The sequence below is a fragment of the Tiliqua scincoides genome, chromosome 8 (genome assembly GCF_035046505.1).
Source record: "Tiliqua scincoides isolate rTilSci1 chromosome 8, rTilSci1.hap2, whole genome shotgun sequence".
Lineage (NCBI taxonomy): Eukaryota > Metazoa > Chordata > Lepidosauria > Squamata > Scincidae > Tiliqua > Tiliqua scincoides.
The window spans coordinates 20,108,179-20,129,130 of record NC_089828.1 but is presented as its reverse complement, the minus strand read 5'-3'; the positions used below and the strand labels follow the sequence as shown (position 1 = coordinate 20,129,130).

The following is a 20,952-nucleotide window of genomic DNA, read 5'->3' as shown; positions in this document are numbered from 1 at the left end:
CGAAACACCCAATGCACCATCAGGGATCAGGTGTGGGATGCTGTATGGGTCCAACTCAAGGTTTTGTCCCAGGATTTCCTGCAAACTGGGGCCAGCTTTGAATGAACTATTAGATTGCGATATTTTCACAATGATTAAAGGGTTGTTTTTTTTAAGCACAAGTCTTCTAAAGAAAGAGCTGTGTCAATCTCTCTTAGGGAAATAAGCCTCAACAAACAAACCAAAAAGAAAGTTTCTGAAAACAGGAGAGCAAATGGAGAATTCCTATGTAAAGTTCTCATTGGCCTTCCTTGACAGATGAGCAAACTTTCATTATTGTATTATAGAAGGTCAATGAAACGTTTAAACAAAGTTGTACTGAACTCTTGCAAATTTACAGAGTCTCCATACTTTATGTGCAACCATTAACCCCCAAATTTAAGAATACTATTTTATTGAAAAGGATTAAAAATTCATACAGCTTGCAAATTACACCAGTACACCATTTTTAGAGAAATAACTTAGTAACTGCTATATAAGCAATACTGTTGACAGAAAAAGGCAGTGTGGTATCAAAATGACTTGGGGCTTCCAGAAAATTTTGAATTTTTCAAAGTCTTAAATCGACTGGGATCCAATTTAGCTAACTCTTAGTCAAAATAAATATGCTAACAAAACTAAACACATATGCCCTGTTAATTTTTTTCCGCACTAGATAAATATTAAGACCAACTACCATTGGAATAACTGTTGAGAAATTTACACAGCCTATAAAATTGATAAAACACACTTCATGGCATTTAAATATAATCAAATACATTCAAATCCTTATTTTTTTAGTATTAAGAATATTTATATACCACTTTTCAATGAGAGTAGTTCACAAAGCAATTTACATAGCAAAATAAATCCATAAATGGACCTCACTATTTGTGCTATTGGATACATCTAGATGAAAAACATGGTAGTAGGAGAAGAAGCATTTTGGGTTGAAAGTAGGACCTGAGAGGCAAGGATGCACTTATTATCTTATCTGCCTGATCTGCTTACAGCCATCTCAGTTCACACTAACTGCAGGACCTGTTGTAAAAGATCAGGAACTTACAATTGCATAAAAGAGAAGCTAAGGAATTGGCATAATGATGATGGTGATGATCAGCACAGATTGCAGCACCTCTTCTGTTACACTATTTGTTTCCTTGTGATGAACAAGATACTTCTCCCAATATCCTTACCTCAAAAACGTGAGTGCAAATTGCTCCAGCTGGATGTGTATTGTAACAGGTACTCCAAAATCACCATGGCTCTTTCAATAACCACAAACTGATTATGCTGAGAGCCTGGACTGAAGACCCTTGGAGTAAAACTACACATGATTTTACAGTGTTAATAGCCCTGACCAATGTAATTTTCTTGCAGTCAGTAACAGGCATCCAGACAGTCAATTCCAGTCTGAAAACCAAGAGATCCCCTAAGTAATAAGCATGCTTTTGAAGCTCCTCAAAATCATGGCACTTCGAAGCAAGATGCAAAAATCAGACCTGTGTTTCCTGCTGGCATCATTCCAAACACCCTACTATTTTTCTCTCCTGACAAAAAGGCAGAAAACAGAACAACAATTTCAGTCCTAACTCTTCTAGTAGGTATTACTTTACAGATACTAACTGCTCAAATATCTTGGATCATTCAGAAACATTTGCATTTCTCTTAGAAAAGGTTATACTGTTGTGCCTCAGCATCAGCAAGCGTTATGTTCTTGGAACTCCCAGATGCTGAAACCCGAAGATAAAGAAATCTGCGGATTAGGGTACACCAGACCTCTGAACTTCCGGAGGATGTTACATGCAGCTGCATGCAGCCTCCCCAGGCCTCAGAAGACCCTCTAAAGCAGGGGTGTCAAATGTAAGGCCCGGGGGCCGAATGCGGTCCCCAGAAGCTTTTTATCCGGCCCTCAGGCTCTCAGATGCTGAGGTGTTACTGCTGAAACAGCAGCTCACTTGAAAATTGGGCTTTCCCAAATCTTGAAATATGATCAAGATGTGCATATTTTCTCTTCTGTCATTTGCAGTTAATGAGTTTCTCTGAGAACAAGGTCTGGCTTCTAGCCATTAGCTGCTTAATGATGTCACTTTCTGTTTAATGATGTCACTTCCAGCCCTCAGCAGCAGCCCTGAATGCTAACTTCAGCCCTCTGTATGAAATGAGTTTGACACCCCTGCTCTAAAGCCTCTGGAAGGGTTTGGAAAGGCACTTCTGGTTTTTTGGGAAGGGGGAACGGAAGTGACATTCTAAGGCCTTGCAGAGCCTCAGAACACCCTTTGGACACGTTAGGAGTACAACATCATTTGCATTTGGAGGGTATAGGCTGCGGGGACAGTAATTGAGTCAAATCTGCAGATGCAAAATCCACTGATGACAAGGTCCGACCTGTACATGAATGAAACAGCTGAATAAACTGGTCATTCATCAAACTGGTCATTACCAAGCATCAAATACAATAGATATCACTTAGGCATTGCATTTCTTGAGCACCTGATTTCTCCTAACCCTTTCTTAATGTTCAGTGGTCATCTCTGATCAATTTCTAACTTATCCCAGTCTAACATCCATAATGTTGACTGTAAATTCTCTGGACAGGTTCAGTATTATTTTTTTCCCTCTCTCTTTCAGCATCTAGCACACAACTGGTATTCATTTCACAAATCTCATTGCTGGGACCAATAATTATTGCTTGTGCTTAATCCTCCAATGAAAGCGACAGAAAGTGTTCATTAGAATCAATTCCTCATTTTCCATTTCCTTTGGCATCCATAATGCATTTGCTAGTTCACTAAGGACAAGTGCAAGCAGGACATCCAACACCACCCAGACCCCTTCTTCAGAGAACTTGTTTCCACTGCTATTTTTGAGACCCTTCCAAGCAGCTAGGGAGCTGCTCCTCACGGTCTCCATATCTTACTATAAATGAAAGAAGAATTCTGCTGTCTGCCAAACTTTCTGCACATGACAAAGGACTCTAAGGAGAAGAGGGGGTTCGAAGCAGTCACAAATAATTACTGTGAGAAAGTTACAACCACATTTGTGGACTCCTGAACTTGTGCATTATCATAGACAGAGAAGATACCCTGATTGGGTCCTCCGCCTTTTAATGCCAATGCAGTTTTTAAGCACAGTGGTTATATAAAAACTACCATCTGAAGGCTGATGGGAGAAGAGAATTCGAGAATACAACAGCTTCAGTGATGTGCAAAATGTTCTGGTTTCTCTGTAATATTGTGCTATTGTCAGCTCTAGTTCTCTGCAGCAAATGTGACAATTGACTGCATGGTTGTGCAGGATGTGTAAAAAAATTCAAGATGGGGGAACTTAGCCATGTACTTTTTGAACCAATCTTGTGAATTCCCATCATCTGTGTGAATTAGCCACACTAATTAGTTCACCGTGCTGGACATTCAGTAATTTAAAAAGAAAAAGAGAGGTTTTGTCCAGCTAATGTATAAATTGATGACTCAGTGATATGCCGAGTCAACTTCATGCTTTGCTTAAAGTACTGGAACAAAAGCATTTTCTAATGAGGGATGATTCCGATTTGATATATTTTGTTTAATGGTTCAAAACCAGTTCCTGAGCTGCAGAAAGAAGAGGTCACACTCACCAGCTCAAGAGTTTGTACCCACAGCCTTGCAGCAATCGCTAACACAGGGCCAGTCCAAGACCTTCCAGTGTCGAAAGTTACGTGCCAAATTATTACTAATTATTAACAGTATTTATATACCGCTTTTCAACTAAAAGTTCACAAAGCGGTTTACAGAGAAAAATCAAATAACTAAATGGCTCCCTGCTCCAAAAGGGCTCACAATCTAAAAAGATGCAAATGCACTTGCCACCATTCTTCTTGAGTTGGGCATTTGCAGCTATCAAATGGATTTGCTTTGTTTTACATTCTGGCTTAGTTTCGGAAGGGCTTCTGGTGAGGTTAGCATCCTAACCTAAGGCAGTGGTTCCCAAAAATCTCAGGGAGAGTCTGGGAACCAGTAAGTGTTTGCAGGGGAGGAGAGGGAGCAGCAAGGCAATTGCCATGATCACACTGCTGCCAGGGAGGAAAGGGTGTTTTTTTTAAAATTTTCTTGGGGGTCGCTATGGCTCTCTGGAGGATCTGGGGAGCCCTCAAGCCCCTCTGCAAGCCTCCCTGAGCCTCCAAACTGCTGTAAAATACTTTAAAAAGCCACTTCCAGTTTTGTCGGGAAAACAGAAGTGGCTTTCTTACAGCAGTCTGGAGCACAAGGGGAGGCCTTCAGAGGTTGAGGGCTCCCTGGACCCTCCAGAGAGCCATAACGACCCCCAGGTAAGAAATTAAAACTGTTTCTTCCCCTGCAGCAGCACAATTATGATGACTATGTCACCACTGTCACTCCACCCTTAAGGGGGCAGCGACAGAGATTCCCTAGCTGGGGCATTGCAACACCCCAGTTTGAGAACCTCTGATGTTTGGGAACCACTGAGGAGTAAAATGTGATATCTAAACAATATTAGCAATTATTTGCCACCATTTCGCATCTCTTAAAATATCATCCGTGGCAATCCTGGGGTACTGCTATTATATTTATCATTTATATAGCACCATCCAAGTGCGCAGAGCCTACAGCTTCAGCAAAAATACAAGTCCCTACCCAAAGGAACTTACAGTGTAATGTTTTGATGGGGGGGACAACAGAGGGAGAGGAGGAAGACTGGAGGCAAGGGTAACAGTGGAAGAATGCAAGTAAGTAAGCCTCAGGAGACCAACAATTCTGGTAAACAGAGGCGCCAAAGTAAGCACTCTGTTATACTTCAGAGGCCTACAGTTCTGATTGCGATTGATCATATCCCCATTTCCGACGCTTTGGGTGAAAATGGAGTAAGAGGATAGATCTGTCAATACATGTAGCTATTTATGGCCCTCTCTGTGTACTTCACCAGGACATTGTGTGATCTTATTCTGAAGCGCATCGGTACAATTTATGTGTTCCCATCTCCTCTACCACCTCCCCTTGTAACATTAAGGTCAGCCGGGGAAATCCTGCTTGGGGAACTAAGCACATCTCAAATCTCAATGAAAAAGATTTATGTGGGAAGGGACGGAACACTCTCTGCCCACTTTACCTATGTATTCATACTGGCTTACAAGTAAGATCAGTAACTTCATTAAAAATTGTAACAAACCAATAAAATATCACTAGCAATCCAGACATGCACACAATGCACAGAGAAAAAGGAGACAGCAGATTAATCAAAGAGCACCTCAACAGGCTTACTGGAAGGGAAAGGCATAGAAGCCCATCTAAACTTGTAAGATCTGGGGTTGATAGGTTTTATTGAGAAGACTGTTTAAATAACAATCCTGAAGCTGCTTACAAATCCATACACATTACTGGCTGCGAATGAGACTCCGGATGCATCTCATTCTTTCCTAACTTCTTACAGAAACTGATCATAAATTTGTTTTAAAAACCCAGCAGAGCATATCAATTCAAAGTCAAGGTGCTGCATGGTATCTCAAAAACTTGGTTTGTTACAGAAACAGGGAAAAAACACCCACACTCAAAATATTTGCAAGACATCTTGCAAATTTAAGGCAACCTTAAGGTCGAAAACCTTAAGGCCTTTTCAGCCACACTGGACGCTGTGCCAGAACCACCTTTCAGAGCGCGATACCATAGTCTTTCGAGACTGAAGGTTGCCAATACCAAGGCAGAAAACTGTATTCATTTCAATAGTTAAACAGACTAAATAGTTAAATAGTTAGACAGAAAAAGTGCTTATTTCTCTAGGAAATGGGCAGATAATCACATGTAGTTGTATAACAGTAGCTCTTCATATGTGCCAAGAGACAGAACAGCCTGACCTCTGTACACACCCTGCTCCAACAAGAGTCTTGATGAATGAAATCAACAGAACCAGCCATTTCAACATCCTGCTTCCCAAAGAAGTGAACTAGGTATCTCTAAAAAGCCCACAAGTAGAAGACAACAGTGTTTCCCTGTTGTTCTCCCCAAGCATCTGGTACTCAAAGTTAAGCTGCTTCTAAATCAGTGTTCTTCAACCTTGGGTTCGAGACCCAAGCCTTAGCTGTGAGGCCATGGCAACTTACAGGAATGAGAAAGGTTTAAGAACACTGGACCACTGTTTTACTGGAACACTGAGCAGGACTTGGGACACAATCCCCTGGTACCTGAAGGGATACTCCAGATGCCTTCTCCTTTACCTGGAGTACCCGTTCAAGTACCAGGGGATTGTGTCCCAAGTCCTGCTCAGGTTCTTAACAATGGGGCTAAAATAGCTTTCATTAGTGCCAGACTTCATGGTAACTTTTTCTGCTCTCTCAAATAAGACCAAATATTTGGTTACAGTGACAGTGCTGGGAGGGTGTTATAGGGGTGGGGGGTCGATGGTGATGGGGGTGGGATGGGTACATAGAGTCCCAGGAGGGGGGTGGGATTGACTTTGGGTACAATCTTTGACTATATGTATGTATTTATTTGGGTTGTGGCACAAAAAATGTTGAAGACCACTGTTCTTTTAAACCATTTAGCTCTCATGGAAAATAGCTGCTGACAGACCTAACCACTGTGAATTTGTCCCGTCTCTTTCTAAAGTCAACTAAAGTTAGTAATCATCAGAACATCTTGCAGTAATGAATCCCATTAAGTTAATCACATGCTGGGTGGAGAAATGCTTTTAGGGTAGTCAAAGGGGAAAAAGTACCGCAAAATCCATTCTATTGCATGAAACCAAAGTTCTATACCAACCCAAAACCAATATGGGAAAGGGAGAAAAGTTCTTTCCATTCACTTTCTCCACACTACACTTAAACTGTGTACACTACCTCTCGTTCATCCACCACCTTTAACCGTCTTTTGTTCTATGCTAAAAGCCACCCAAATGCTTTATCTTTTCTTTAAAGGGTAGGTGAATCAATCTCTTGATCATTCTGGTTGCTTTTTCTAAACCAGCTTCAAGGTATCTTTTTGAGGTGCTATGATCAGTACTATGCACAGTAATCTGGTCAAACTACAGATTTCGATAAAGACAATACATTACTGGAAGTTTTTCATTTCCAGTTCTTCCTAATAATCCCCAACAAGTATTACTTTTTCCCACCACTGCTGTTTCGTCTACCATGGCCCCAAGATCTCTTTTCAGATTAGCCACTACTTGTCAGACCTGTCAGTCCATATGTGAAACTAGGATTATTTTTGGCCCCAGTAAATCTAAAGTGTTACCTACTTGGTCATAAGACTGACTAGGGGAGGTGTCTAGGACCTGATACAAGAGGTACTCAATAAAGCCATTATGTGTAACACCTAGGGTGCAATCCAGAGACTCCCTTGGACCGATGCCAGTACCTTGCACTGGCCCAACATTGTTCTGAAAGTGCCATAGAGCACTTTTGCACCAACATAAGGGGAGATAGGCCAGCACATATCTGTGTGTCTGCGCCCCCCGTGCTGACACTGGACTCGGGGATGAATGACTTGTGTTGGCCAAGCTTGGCCAGCACAGGGGTCTGGGGGGAAGGTGGGAGGGGCTTCAGGGGAGGGGGAGGGCAGGTGGCGGGGCTAGGATCCAGCAGCTATGCCAGTTCCTAGCCCTGTTCCTGGGTGGTCCAGGCTGCTTGGATTTGCACCACCTCCTTAGGTAGCATAAATCCAAGTAGCCCCATTGGGGCTGCTGTAGCTCTCCCCGGGGTAAGGAGAAAAGCCTCCCCTTGCCTTGGACTGACCCATGAGCAGCCCAAAACTTGCGCTGGATACAGCACAGGCCCGCTGGCCTGCCTGTTCCAGAGCAACTTAGGATTGGGCTGCCCAATGTATATGCGCAACACCTAGATGAAATCTCTCTCTTCTCCATTTGCATAGAGAGGCCATGGAAAACTCTGGGAACATTTTCACATCTTCTTTCTGTTATCTTTAGAGTTATTACATTTATATGCATCAGTTCAACTGTCTTCTGTTCTCATACAATTGACTTACTATTCACACTTCACTTACCTCTGAAAAGAACACAGAGAGGATAACTAGACTGATCCAGTGAATAACTCCAGCAAACTGTGATGCACTTGAAACTGCAATTAACATAATACAACAGACAGTTTTAGTACACCAGCAAGCAAGTTACAAATTCTATAAACATCCAGCACTTTACTGTTCAAGAAGTGTCAACCTCAAGCCTGCTTTGTAACAGCTGGACCCAGGAGCATACAGGTGGTCACTGGAAGAAGAAACAGTAAAAGAAGGGACAGCAGGCAATACAACTAGCATCAGCATCCCCCCCCCCCATATCCATGGATTGGTATCTGCTGATTCAGTAATACGCAGATCGGGGCGGGGCTGCAGACACACCATGTACTCATAACACTACCTTCGTTTTTGTTTAGAAGCAATGGAAGCTTTGGGTGTTCCTTGATTAACAAGGAACATTCTTGCTTAACTGAATTTGCAGGCAACCACCCTGCACACTAGAGGGAGACTAAATGAACATTAACAGGAAGCAGGAACCGTCCAACTTCCTGTTAAAGTTCAGTTAGTCTCCTCCTTGTAATGTGCAGGCTTGTTGCCTGCATGTCACGTTCAGTGAAGCAAGAATGTTGCTTTGTTAAGCAAGAAACACCCATGCTTCCATCACCTCTAAACAAAAATTAAGGTAATGGGAGCAGTGGTGCAGGGGAAGAAGAGGAACAGACAATTTGTTACTGCAGACAGTTACCCTGGACACAGCCACAGAACAGGATGTCAGAACAGAACAGGATGTGACATCACAAGATGCAAAGACCATAGAGGTCACTGCTGTGTGACGAAAAATGTTGAATATCACTGATTTGGAACCTTGGGCATTCTAGAGCTCAAACTGTGCAAAGAAAGGGTACCCAAACTCAGCATTGCCTTCCCTCAGAAGCTGAACTTAGGGACAATGCAGCATGGAGACACAGTGCACATGTAACCCTAAACCATGCATTAGCAATGCAACACCAAACCATGTTTAGAGCAGGGCTGGCTAGCACACTCCTGTTCCTCCTGTATCTGGAAACAGTGTACTCCGATATATGAAAGCTGAACAGATCTACTGTTGGTACTAATTATGGTTTGCAACCCCACTTCAAACCTGTGGCTTCCAACTCTCATTTGCTGGCAGTTTGGTAATCACTGTTTGTCTAGTCCAGGGGTTTCCAAACCCCGGCCTGGGGGCCAGATGTGGCCCACGACAGTCCTCTATCCGGCCCACGGTCAACCTCTGATCCCGAGAGCCTCTGGCCCAGTTGACCCAACACAACCAAAGAGTTGTGCTTGTGGGGTGGGGGAATGGGGGTCCATTTAAGTGTGCGCTTTATTTCTTGGGCTGTGTTTGTGCTTGAAGAAGTCCTGGACATTTGAGCCCATTCATCCATCTCTAATGTATTTATTTAAATTTTATATTTAATTTTTCTTCTGGCCCTCGACACTGTGCCAGCTATTTGATGCGGCCCTTTCGCCGAAAAGTTTAGAGACCCCTGGCTAGTCCAACATTACACCTAACTACATAGTTAACTCTGTTGGACTCTGAATTGAGCCACAAGCTCCAAAACCTAGTGACTGGCTACTGAAACAGATTATTGAAATTAGCCCTGGCTTACATTAAATGCATCACACAACTACTCCCTGAATGGCCCTTGCAATTTCCATTTAGGAAAATAAGTAGCATCCGAAATATTAATTGAAGGGATCACATTGAAATGACCAGGGCAAATTCAAAAATGCAGGGAAAGTAGATTTTTCGCAAAGCATAATGCTCATTCAAACCCAGAGACAGAACTGATAAGAAATGTTTAGCACAATGGCTACAGAGGTAGCCAAGACCCCTTAGTGCCTGAGGTAGTGCACCAGCGGCCATCTCCTGCACTGCCACTCCTCTCAATCACTGGATTTGAAAAGAGGGAAATGGAAAAGAGGAAGTGTGGAGGAGCGGGCTACAGTGTCACAGTTCTAGTCCCTCATTCTCCTTCACACTTCCTCGTTCACTCTGTTCCCCTCTTCCTTTTCAATTCCAGGGAGTGGAAGGAAGAGGAGGTGTAAAGGTTGGTGGATGGAGATAGGTGCCCCCGGCCAATCTGCCACCTGAGGCAACCACCGCAGCCTCATGGTCAGTCCCAAGTAGCCCTTTGATACTTCTGAATTGTTGCATTAAAAACAATGATTGCCAGCACCAAAAGAATAGCCAAGGACAGATGAGAATTCTGGCCTTTTTTTTTGTTTGTTTTAAACTGGGTCACCTCTGTGGTGAATTCCCACTGCTGGCAAAATACCAAATCAGAATGTAAGAGTTCTGTCAGAGATTTCATTTGCATGTCCTTCGGGCCCCATGTTCCAGATGCAATATTACATCAGCTACTGAAATACAACAAAATGTTACAGGGCTATTTTAAAGACAAATTGTGCTACTTTCTGTGCATGTTCCATTACTAAGTTGTAAAGTCCTCCTGCCAATCTTACCTTAAAGTGATAAAATATTATTATTTCTCTTTAGCAGTGCAGCCTGTGCATGCACATCATGCTTCTAGTAGGCCATAAGAGACAAGACAAGGGAATCCATGACCGGGACAAAATTTTTAAAGCAGCTTCTGTGGTTTCCAAATTGGATCAGAACAGCAGCACTGAGGAAAGTTTCCAAAACTAGACTGCCACCCACAGCTGTTATAAGCCCTGCAGTGGAAAATGTAACAGCCGCTGGAGACAGCTGATTTTGATCAAGAAAACACTGAGAAAAGGGTTAACTCCCTCCCAAGTCACTGCCCCATATCTGCTTTTAAATTTTAATTTAAGGGATTCAGTCACAGATCTTCTTAATCTCGACCAGTGGTTCCCAAACTTTTTAACACCAGGACCCACTTTTTAAAACACTCTATCGTGACCCACCTAAGTTTACCAGACTCTTAAAAAGGAGACCTAGAAAGATTTATTTATAAGTAATAATATCCAGAAAAATACCCTCAAACTTTATCTATTTACACATGCTTACAAACTGCAGGAGCTCAGCTCCATGTAGAGAAATAAGCAGTTATCTGGCAAACTGCTGGAGCTCAGCTCTTGGCAGGATAATTAACTGCCACAGTATCTGATTTTTCAATAGCCTTAGATTTGAGGCAATTCATTATCTGATTTTTCCAACACATCCTGGCAAGCCACCAAAAATCAGGTCGTGACCCACCAGTGGGTCCCAACCCACAGTTTGGGAATCACCGATCTAGGCATTATGAACTCTATAATAGAACTACTATGGTAAGGCTTCTCAAAAATAATAATTAGAAGACCCTTAACTGAGATATCCATTTGCTGATTAATTGCAAAACAGGCTCTGATGGAAGCAAATTTTCAAGGTGGAAATCTACCCATGTAGATCCTGTAACAAAATGTTAACTTCCAGCATACTGTGGTTTGCAAATTGGGAGCCAGTCTCAGGGATACCTATTCCCTCCTCCTGTGAGCTAATTTCTCTCAAGCTTAACCTGAGGATTAGCATTACATGTTCACAAGCATTTACCAATAGTGAATGCTAATCAGATTCTTTCTCAAGCAGGAATTGCAAACCTTATTCAAATTGTGCTTAAGACTGGAGCTCCAATTAGTGTGAACCATTGTTAGTATTGTAACACTAAACCATGGTTAAGACTTCTAGGGAAAGAAGGATGTTTTCACCTTAGAAAGGGAATGGGGCTTGTTTGGCATCAACAGTACACCTGCACTGGGCCACAGTCCTTTGAATCAAGCTGAATCTTTTTTCACTTTTTTTCTGGGAGGCTACTTAGGGTTTTGGATTTTAAAATGTCAGAAGAAGAACCTTAAAACAAATGTCTGGTTCTAGACTAATATATTCTTTAATCCAACAGAAAATAATCAAACCACAAAGGTTACCCTATTTGCATGAGTTTCACAAACCACTTGACATTATAAGTCTTTCTGAGATTGACTTAAGAGATAAAAAAGCACACAACAGAGTGATGAGTGAGTGACCATGTTTAATTCTGAATTTTTCTGAAGCAAATATACTACTCTTCATCCATCATGCACTTTTACACAGTGTAAAATGCTCTTCAAGAAACTGGATGTTGGCCTGATTCTTAAGATGTGTAAAAGTTATGTTCAACAGCTGTTGTCTGCCAACACATCCTAGAAACACATTTGGCATTTGGTATAATAGTCTTTTTATAATTGCCAGGAGAGTTCATTCCACCCTTTTAATTCAAATTAATTGCTTGTATGCATATTTTTAAAATAGTTTTCAGAGTACATAAGAGAGCAGCTTTGTTTTCAGGGAGCAATGTATCAGGTTGTAGAAGAAAGAATGTTAAACCATTAAGTGAATATGGAGTGCAAAAACAAAACTTCATGTTAAAGATAAAAAAAAAAATTCCATAACTCAAATAATGAATGTACATATAAACTTATAGTTAACCTGCACTAGGAAAGGCACATTTAAGAGCTGAACAGCCAGATAAATTGCACCATTTCTACAGAATCCTGATGGTGCAAACATCAGAATTAGTCAGGGAGAAATGCCTACCACTGTAGAAATCCTTACTGTTCTGTTAGATCATGCCATCTTCTGGCTGCCCTCTAGTGTGCAAATAGAGATATACACAATGCAAAAAAACTATAAACAGATCCCAGAATCTCAAGGTGCATTCTCCTCTGCAACACCACTGACATGCTGCAGCTGACAGGTACACCAAAGGGGGGGATTAAATTAAAAATACATTATGTGAGAAAACACTCTTAAAATCTTCGGTACAAGGACTGCTTGACGCCTCCACAAGATAAGCAATTTTCCAGTTTTCAAAAGTATTATCAACCATAAGTTAATTGCTAAAATGGTGTGCGCGTGAATTACTTTAATAATAGTATTTTGAATCATGCCAGATGCAGAGCAAATTTATAAATATTAACATTAATGACCAGCAATATATTTATGGCCACTTGGTTTAAAAAATGTAACACAGTGAAATCATCATAGTACTTTGGCTGAATATTCAAAATGTATTAAACATTCCAGGTTACTATTCAAAAACATGAGTGTATTTTGTGCCTGAGTGATAGCTTCAGGTCAGTAACTGGAGGGATCAAACCTTCAAGAATAAATGAAATGACTGAACAGTGCCCTATAAAACCATTTCCACCAGATGACCCAGAAGGATACCACGTTCAGTGGTACAGAATGCTGCTCCAGCATACAGAAGAATCAACAGGAAGCACTCCTCTGTCTATCTCCTGGTAGAAGTCATCCATCAGGATGACCAAGGAATTTTCCATTCCAAAACATTTCACATGCCTTTTTTAGTTGTTGTCCCTTCATCTCAATGAATCCTGCTTCCCATGAAACCAGAGAGCCAGAGACAACTTCCTCAAACTAGAAGAAGGAATTGAACTGTGTTTACTGCCTGTGTCATTTCCCTACTCCAGAGATTAACCAGGGCATCAAGAGAACCAAACTTGTTGATAGCAAGTTGTCAACAGAAATCAGGGATCTATAAGGATCCATATGCGTTTGGGAATACACCATCTTAACAGGTCTCCCAAATCTGCAGAGGTCCATTGCTGTTAAGAGATTACTACTTGGAAATTTATGTTCAGAAACAAATTAGGCTCCCCGCTCCAGATTGCCATCATCTCATCAAGTACAACACAGACAGATTGAGTTGAGCATATATCCAACCAAACATGTTAGACCAGACAAAAATCTGAGACTGGCACATAGTTGCCATCAGGGCCATAAACTCCTAAGCCACATCAAACAAGGGGGCTTCATTATGTCAAACATTGTTTGTTCATTCCAAACAATGGAATTTAAAGTTTCTTAAGATAATACACTGCAGAGTTTCCAGCACCATGACTGAATTCACCTTCATCAGGGAGAGATACCAGTAGGTTGCAGAGCAGATGACATAGGATTCCTATTCTGTCTCATGAGCCCAGCAGACATTTTCTGACCAGGTACCTATCCTGTGAGATGGAATCATGATGGACAATACGCAACCCACCAAACAAATTTATGCTGAAATGAGAAACCTGGTAGGTAAAGATGGGAGAGGTTCACTCCCCCCACCTCTCTTTCGCCCAGAGTGGGTCAGCATTTTCAATCTAGGATTACTTATTTTCAAGTCCTCCTGGCATTGAAAATGAACAGCTTCCAGCTCGATGAGCTGTCTACACTGCAACTCAGGAACACAAGGTAAGATAGCATGAAAATGTCCAGAACATCTTCCCCTAACCTCACTCATCTGACATCCACCACTATATCTCTCCCTGACCAATGAATGGATAATAGCACACCACAATTTTCAGAAGTACCCCATCCCCCAGCTACCTAATTCTTCAGGCACGTATTCAGCAGGCAGGAAACACATGCACATAGAAAGCTGCTCCTGGATTCCCAAGTGGCAGCTGTTTCCAGAAGGGTCTTTGCTCAGCTTTGGCTGGTGCACCAGCTGCAACAGTACATTGATAGTGTAAATCTAGCCATGGTGGTCCATGTCACCATAACATCAAGACTAGACTATTGCAATGCGCATGAGACCACCCTTGGAGGTGGTTTGGAAACTGCAATTAGTGCAGAATGTGGTGGTCCACATAAGTCACTGGAGGTGGACAGTTCGACTCTGTCATACCGCTTCTTAAGCGACTGCACTGGTTGCCCATTCGTTTCCAGAGGGTGCTGGTCTTGTCCTTTGAAGCCCTACATAGCTCGTGGCCAGGATATTTGAGGGACCAACTACATCTGTACAATCCAGCTCGTCCTCTCAGTTCATTGGAGAAGGCCCTTTGTCATGTGCCGCTGCCTAGGGAGGTACAGGGGGCGGCAGCAAGAAATATGGCTCTCTCAGTAGCAGCATCAACTCTTTCGAATTCCCTCCCTCTTGAGCTATGAACTGCTCCCTCCTTGCAGACTTTCCAGCATGGCCTGAAGGCATTTTTTATTCAGGCAAGCCTCTTAATACCTGCCTTTTACAGGTTTGTCCTTTTTCTGTGTTGCTGTTGCTCTTCGGATGTAAGTTATGTTTTATGGTTGCTTTAAAGTTTTATGGATTTTTAAGGCAGAGTACAATTGTTTTAACTGTGTTTTTACTTTTTTGTACCTGCCCTTTTGTAAGCCACCTGGAGTCCCCCACGGGGAGAAAGGGGGGGTAAAAAATGTCCCCAAAAATAGAAAGTAAAAATATTAGAAATACACCAGAATACTTCAACAAGCAGCAAAACAAACCTAAAAAAATTCAAGCAACTTCAAATTGTTTTTCCCTTCTTAAAACTAACATGAAGTATAAGCAGACACTAATTCAAAAATCAAAGAATGGAATGGAGCAGAAGAGGAAGTGTGAAGGAGAGAGAGAAGAGAGGAGGCCTAGAGTGGCAGGGACATTTATTTAATGCTTTGGTTCAAATGGTTTAATTGTCGGCTTTCTATAGCATTTCTGCCAGGTCATCATCAAAGGATTTGCTCCCAGCCATTCAACCACAGATGCCTGTAATACCTATAGACCTAAATTGTATTCTAAACACAAGGATTACATCATGCAAGAGAGAGATTTAGAAACTACTGCCACCACACATTGCTTGGAAAACATTTGAATGAAGCATGTGGAGAATACAATGTGCAATAATATGTTGGAACTGGCCAAGAAAAAAGACCAGTGCACTGGGGCTTCACCACATTCTGAACACTTGATAATGTTATATGTTCTACAAACTGCTTATATGATAAACCCACTCCACCCACTACCCCCCTCAACCCACATTCTGTTAACCTGAATATATCAAGTCTTTGATTTTAAAAATGTCAGAAAAAAATAAAAGCCTGCTACTCACACTGGAGAAGCTTTATATCTATTAGAAGTTCCAGAGTCAGAAGAATCACCACCAATACTACACAGGCTACCAGGAAACTGTTGAGACTTGCACTGAGCAACAATACCTGCCACACAGCCGCTCGCCTCCCACAGCACGGTTTAAGCCAGTTAGATCTGAAGAAATAAAACAGGAGGGAGGAGGTGGGAAAAGAAAGAACAGAAAAAGGAAGATGGATAAAGAGAAATAGAACAGAAACATTTGGGTGGTTGGGGAGATTCTGAAGGAAACTCTCAGGAACGTTGACTTTATTCTTAGAAAAATATTGTTTATGTTTTGTTTGTTGGAATTTTCAGTTCTCCTACAGAATTAGCATACAATTCAGGTGCATGTTTCCGTATTGTAAATACAAATTCCAGAGAGGTGGAATTTAGACCCAATCTACATATGATGCAGAAGGAAGTGGTAGAATTCTGAACCATTCCACTTCAAACTGCATTTTTTCCTCTCTCCATATTTTTTAATCCCTCCACAAACAAAGAACAGATTGTATCTAGTAAACCAGCAAAAGAGGCAGAGTGCTCTAATGTACTCCTTTTTGACATGCAGTGAATGGTCATTTCTTTTGCAGCTGGGAAGCATTTTAGAAATATGATCCCATACTTGCACCCTTAAGTGAAACAGTCCAGAATTCTATGATCTCAGTTTATTGCTTCACTTTGCATAATGAACAAACTAGGTCTCAGTCTGTTACAGCGCGCACATGCACAAGAATCTTGCAAAACTTTGAAGACTAGCAGATTTAGCATGGCATAAGCCTTCCTGAACTAGATCCAACTCCATCAGAAAAGTCCAATTGCGCCTGCAGTAGAGATAATACAGTCATTCCACAGCTCTTCTGAATTCTTCCAGCTTTTCCACAGCCAATGCAATCCAGGACACCTTTATATATTACAATTTAAAGATACAGAAATTTAAATATTTTCTCCTGTCTAAACAAGTCTCTTACTGGAGCAATTAACACATGCAACTCTGTATTATTACATACGTTTGGCTCTGCAAGCATGGGAATGTATACCACCAATTCAGATTGTAGTATCTGATGAACCCAAGTTTTCCTGTAATTAGCATGGGTGGGTTCATCTGTTGCAACAAGAACAAAGAAGTCTTATGGCATCTTAAAAGAAAATCAGACTGATCATAGCAGAAGCTTCCTCGGACTATCTCCCACTTTATCAAACGTACCAGCCCTATCCTCTGTTAGCAGATATATAAATTTGTACGCTCTTTCTTTTCTTCACTGTGCTGGAAAAAGCACGGTCTGCTGGAAGCTTAGAGACTAGAAGCATGGGGCCTGGATATAAAACTCCAGGAGATGGAGTTTTATATCCATATACATCTACAGTTCCTTTTTGTTTCTTAGGGAGGGGCTTTAAATCAATTGCAGACCTTATGGCTTCGCAAACAGAAGCGATACCAGGTTGTACCAGGTTCAATCCTTGGCATTTCTAGATAGGGCTGGGAAAATTTCTTGCCTAAAATCCTGGAGAGCTTCTGCTAGTTACTCAGACAACATTGACCTTGGTGGACTGAGGCAGTTTCCCATGTTTCTCCAAGACCAATCAGTGCATCTTCCTGTCAATCACTGAGGTCAATGGAAGCTGATATCTAGTACCAAGGTGTAGTCATTTTCATCAGGGCCACAGCTGAAGGGAAGGCCCCCCAACATCTTAATCCCGATTCCTCCACCACCCGCAGCTTGTTATGTTTATCATAACAACCTCAAAACCAGAGATGAGTCTCAAAACATCATGATATGAAAATCAGAATCATGGAAGCCCAAATTAAACACAATACATATACTCAAATACATTATCTTTGCATAAATTACTTCTACTGTAAAATCTAAAAACAAATAGAAAATAGTATTTTGGAAGAACCAGGGGCTGTGAATGTGTGTGGCACACACGAAATCCTTTAGACAACTTGAGCAACACAAAGAAATGTGAATTGTACAGTGACTTCTAAAGTGCTGGATTTGAGGAGTTTCTGGAGTTAGCTGTACGAACGGGGGATTACAACAGAAGGATTACCATACCTTTTAGTGTCCCCGTGTATTTAAATCATGATGTCAGAAACAGCCCTCTGACCATACAAACATTGTTTTCACCCAGATGATCAAGGCCTGAGTTGTGGCTGCCATTCCTTCTCAACCTCTGACCATATTTAATAAGCAACATAACCACTATATATTATAGGACATAAGCCTTTACTCTTCAATTTAAAGTTTTAAAACAAGTATTATCCAACTACTACTGTCACAACTGCATAGATTACAAAGACCAACCATTCTGCAATGGGATGCTTAGTTTCGATTTGGAAACCCTAGATTCCAATAATAATAAGTGTTTGTATACACTTTCCAAGCATGCATAAGCACTTCACATGCATTGTCTTGATGCTCACAACAGCCCTGTAGGGGAAGTATTTTTATTAGCATATTGCAGCTGAGGCTGACAGGGAATGACATGCCTAAGGTCACCTAGTGAGTTCTCTGCAGAGTGAAGATACAAACCTTGGAAATTCTGACTTGCAGTCCTGTTTCTTCATCGTCACAACATTACATGAAATTAATGATGGATTTGCTGGGTGACTTTGGATAAGCCACTCTCTCAAGGTCTCAGTACTACCTATCAAAGAGATACAACCTTCATGGGTCTCCCAGGCAGGGTTGCAAAGATTAAGTAAATAAAAGTTTCAGTTAAAGTGCTAGACAAGAGCCAACACTAGAAAGAAAATTACTAATATGCTTTGGACAGGGAGACTCTTTACAAAGCCCAATACTTTTATAGATCTCCAATATTATTTCTTATTAAATCAACATTCTCCCACATTCCTAAATTCTTGGCTTTGTGACTAGCTGTTTAAACGTAAACAAATGGGTTGGTTCTGTACACATTCTTTGCAGTATTTCATTCTTGATTTTTCTTCTTCCTGTTTTACTACTGTGGCTTGCATCCTAAGTTTAGTCAATTATGACTAAAGCCCAAATCCTAACCAACCTTTCCGCACTGACACAGCTGTGCCAATGGGGCATGTGCTGCATCCTGCAGTTGGGTGGCAGTCATGGAGGTGTCCTCAAGATAAGGGAATGTTTGTTCTTTACCTTGGACCTGCATTGTCCTTACCCTAGTGCTGGAAAGTTCATTAGGACTGCACCCTAAGTCCCACTGATTTCAATGGGGCTTAGTCACAACTAACTAAATATAGCATACAACCCAACATTCACATCCTGCCTTACCTTTTAAAATCATTTTTCATAAAAAAATTCCAAGATTGGACAGCAGAGGACAGAGGTGCATATATTTACAGATACATTTGCAAACATTTTTTATTCTAAAGGAACATAGGTTCTAAAGTCAATCTGCCTAAGACTGCTTTTTGCCAAAAAGTTGAGAGTGGAAATGAAATTGGCATGGGTTTGTAATGCCAACAACAAAGATATAATAGCTGGCACCGATTGAAAAAACACATCTGCTACTCACTGGGAATGCTCAAATCGACAACGCATAATCTAAAAACAGCTAATTAACATAAACAGTAAAAACAGCAGAGCAGCACAGATCCAAGATATGTCATCTGTAAAAATCACCACAAACTTTCCAGAACAAAAAATATTTCCAATTTGTGGTGAAAACTGTAGAAAGAAGATTCTCCTTGGCAGCAAATTCTAAAGTTGGACTCAGCAATAGGTACAGATAATTGATCACAGTAAAAAAAAAAAAAAAAAAAGTGAAGCACAATTTCTGCTGCTGGTTATAGAATATTTTATGCACTGCTTTCCAACAAAAAAAAGTTCACAAAGCAGAGTGCATAGCTAAAGGAATGAAACAATGGTCCCCTGTCCTAGAGAGGCCCACAGTCTATTTTTAAAAGAGAGAGACTAGACTGGTTGCTACTTCTCAATACAAGGTCATATAAGCGAGTTTTGCGGTTTAGTGGAGATTTGAACCTAGGCTTACATGATAAACGTCTATTACCCAACCCACAACATAGGACCTCCCAGTGCCCGAGTCAAACACCACCACCCTGTACTCAGCAATGAATACAGTGTTCTCCCTCCTGCTTCCTCGATTTGAAAAGGAAGAGAACGAGCATAAAAGGAGGAGTCATGGACTAGAGCGTCACTTCCCCTGGTGCTCCATTTCCCCCTTCCTTTTTTGATCCAGATATTAGAGAGAGAGAGGTACAGCAGCAGTGGAGAAGACAGGAACACCTGCCAGTCAGTCATCTGAAGTACAGGTGAGTGCTGCTTAATGATAAGGGTGCATTCTCCAATCCCTGCCACTAAGCAACCTAGGCAGGGGTCCCTGAACTGTGCATCATGATGCTTGTTGCAAGGTACAGTTTGGGGAACCTTGAAGTCATGCTTCCCTTGATCTGAAGCCTCCAGAGGTTTTTCTGAGCCTCACAGAGCCATGTATGTCCACCCACTGCCTTTGCAGGGCTCAGAATGGCCATTTTGGCAAACACACACTCACACACCACCTGGTTTCCAGAGGAAAACTGGAAGTGACGTTTGATGCCTTATAAGGGAAGCCCTTCAGCACAGCTTTGCAGTGTTCTTCCAATCAATAATGGACCATCGTATATGCAGTCTGTCACTGATTGGAACATCACTAAGTAACACTGACCTGTACCTTCCTCAGCTAGCCTTATGGATGGGCAAATCTTGCCACTGCACTACACTCACTGTAGCTCAAGCACCAATAAGTGACAATTGTTAAGAACACTTAATAACCAGTGAGTCACGACCCAATTTTTGGTGGTTTGCAAAACTGACAGGGTAGATTAGGCTATGCATCAAGGGTTAAACAACCTGCTACTTGGGGGAAGCACTGCTGCCCAATAACTATTATAGCCACAGAGGCTTGAGCAGCTGGTAAAGTGAAAAAGTTTTTATGTGAGTCTAATGCTACAAAGTTTGGGAACCACTGTACTAAGAGGTAAAGATCAGGAAGAACTCTTTCAGAGGAGTGAAAAGCCCAACTTTCAGTCTGCCTCTATACAGAGCTGTTACCAGCTGACACTTTTGTAATAACTGCCTCCCTCTTTAGTCAGCCCT

At 41.5% G+C, this 20,952-nt stretch overlaps 1 protein-coding gene across 2 annotated transcripts in view; it reads right to left on the bottom strand.

Moving 5' to 3' along the window:
• Positions 1-20,952, bottom strand: part of TMEM266 (transmembrane protein 266) — a 112,621-nt gene that overhangs the window by 28,420 nt on the left and 63,249 nt on the right. For both annotated transcript variants that reach the window (XM_066635958.1, XM_066635959.1), the window contains 2 exons: positions 15,849-16,003; positions 8,010-8,083 (listed from right to left, as the gene is read on the bottom strand). In XM_066635958.1, coding sequence (XP_066492055.1) covers positions 8,010-8,083; positions 15,849-16,003 — 229 coding nt within the window. The remainder of the gene's footprint in view (positions 1-8,009; positions 8,084-15,848; positions 16,004-20,952) is intronic.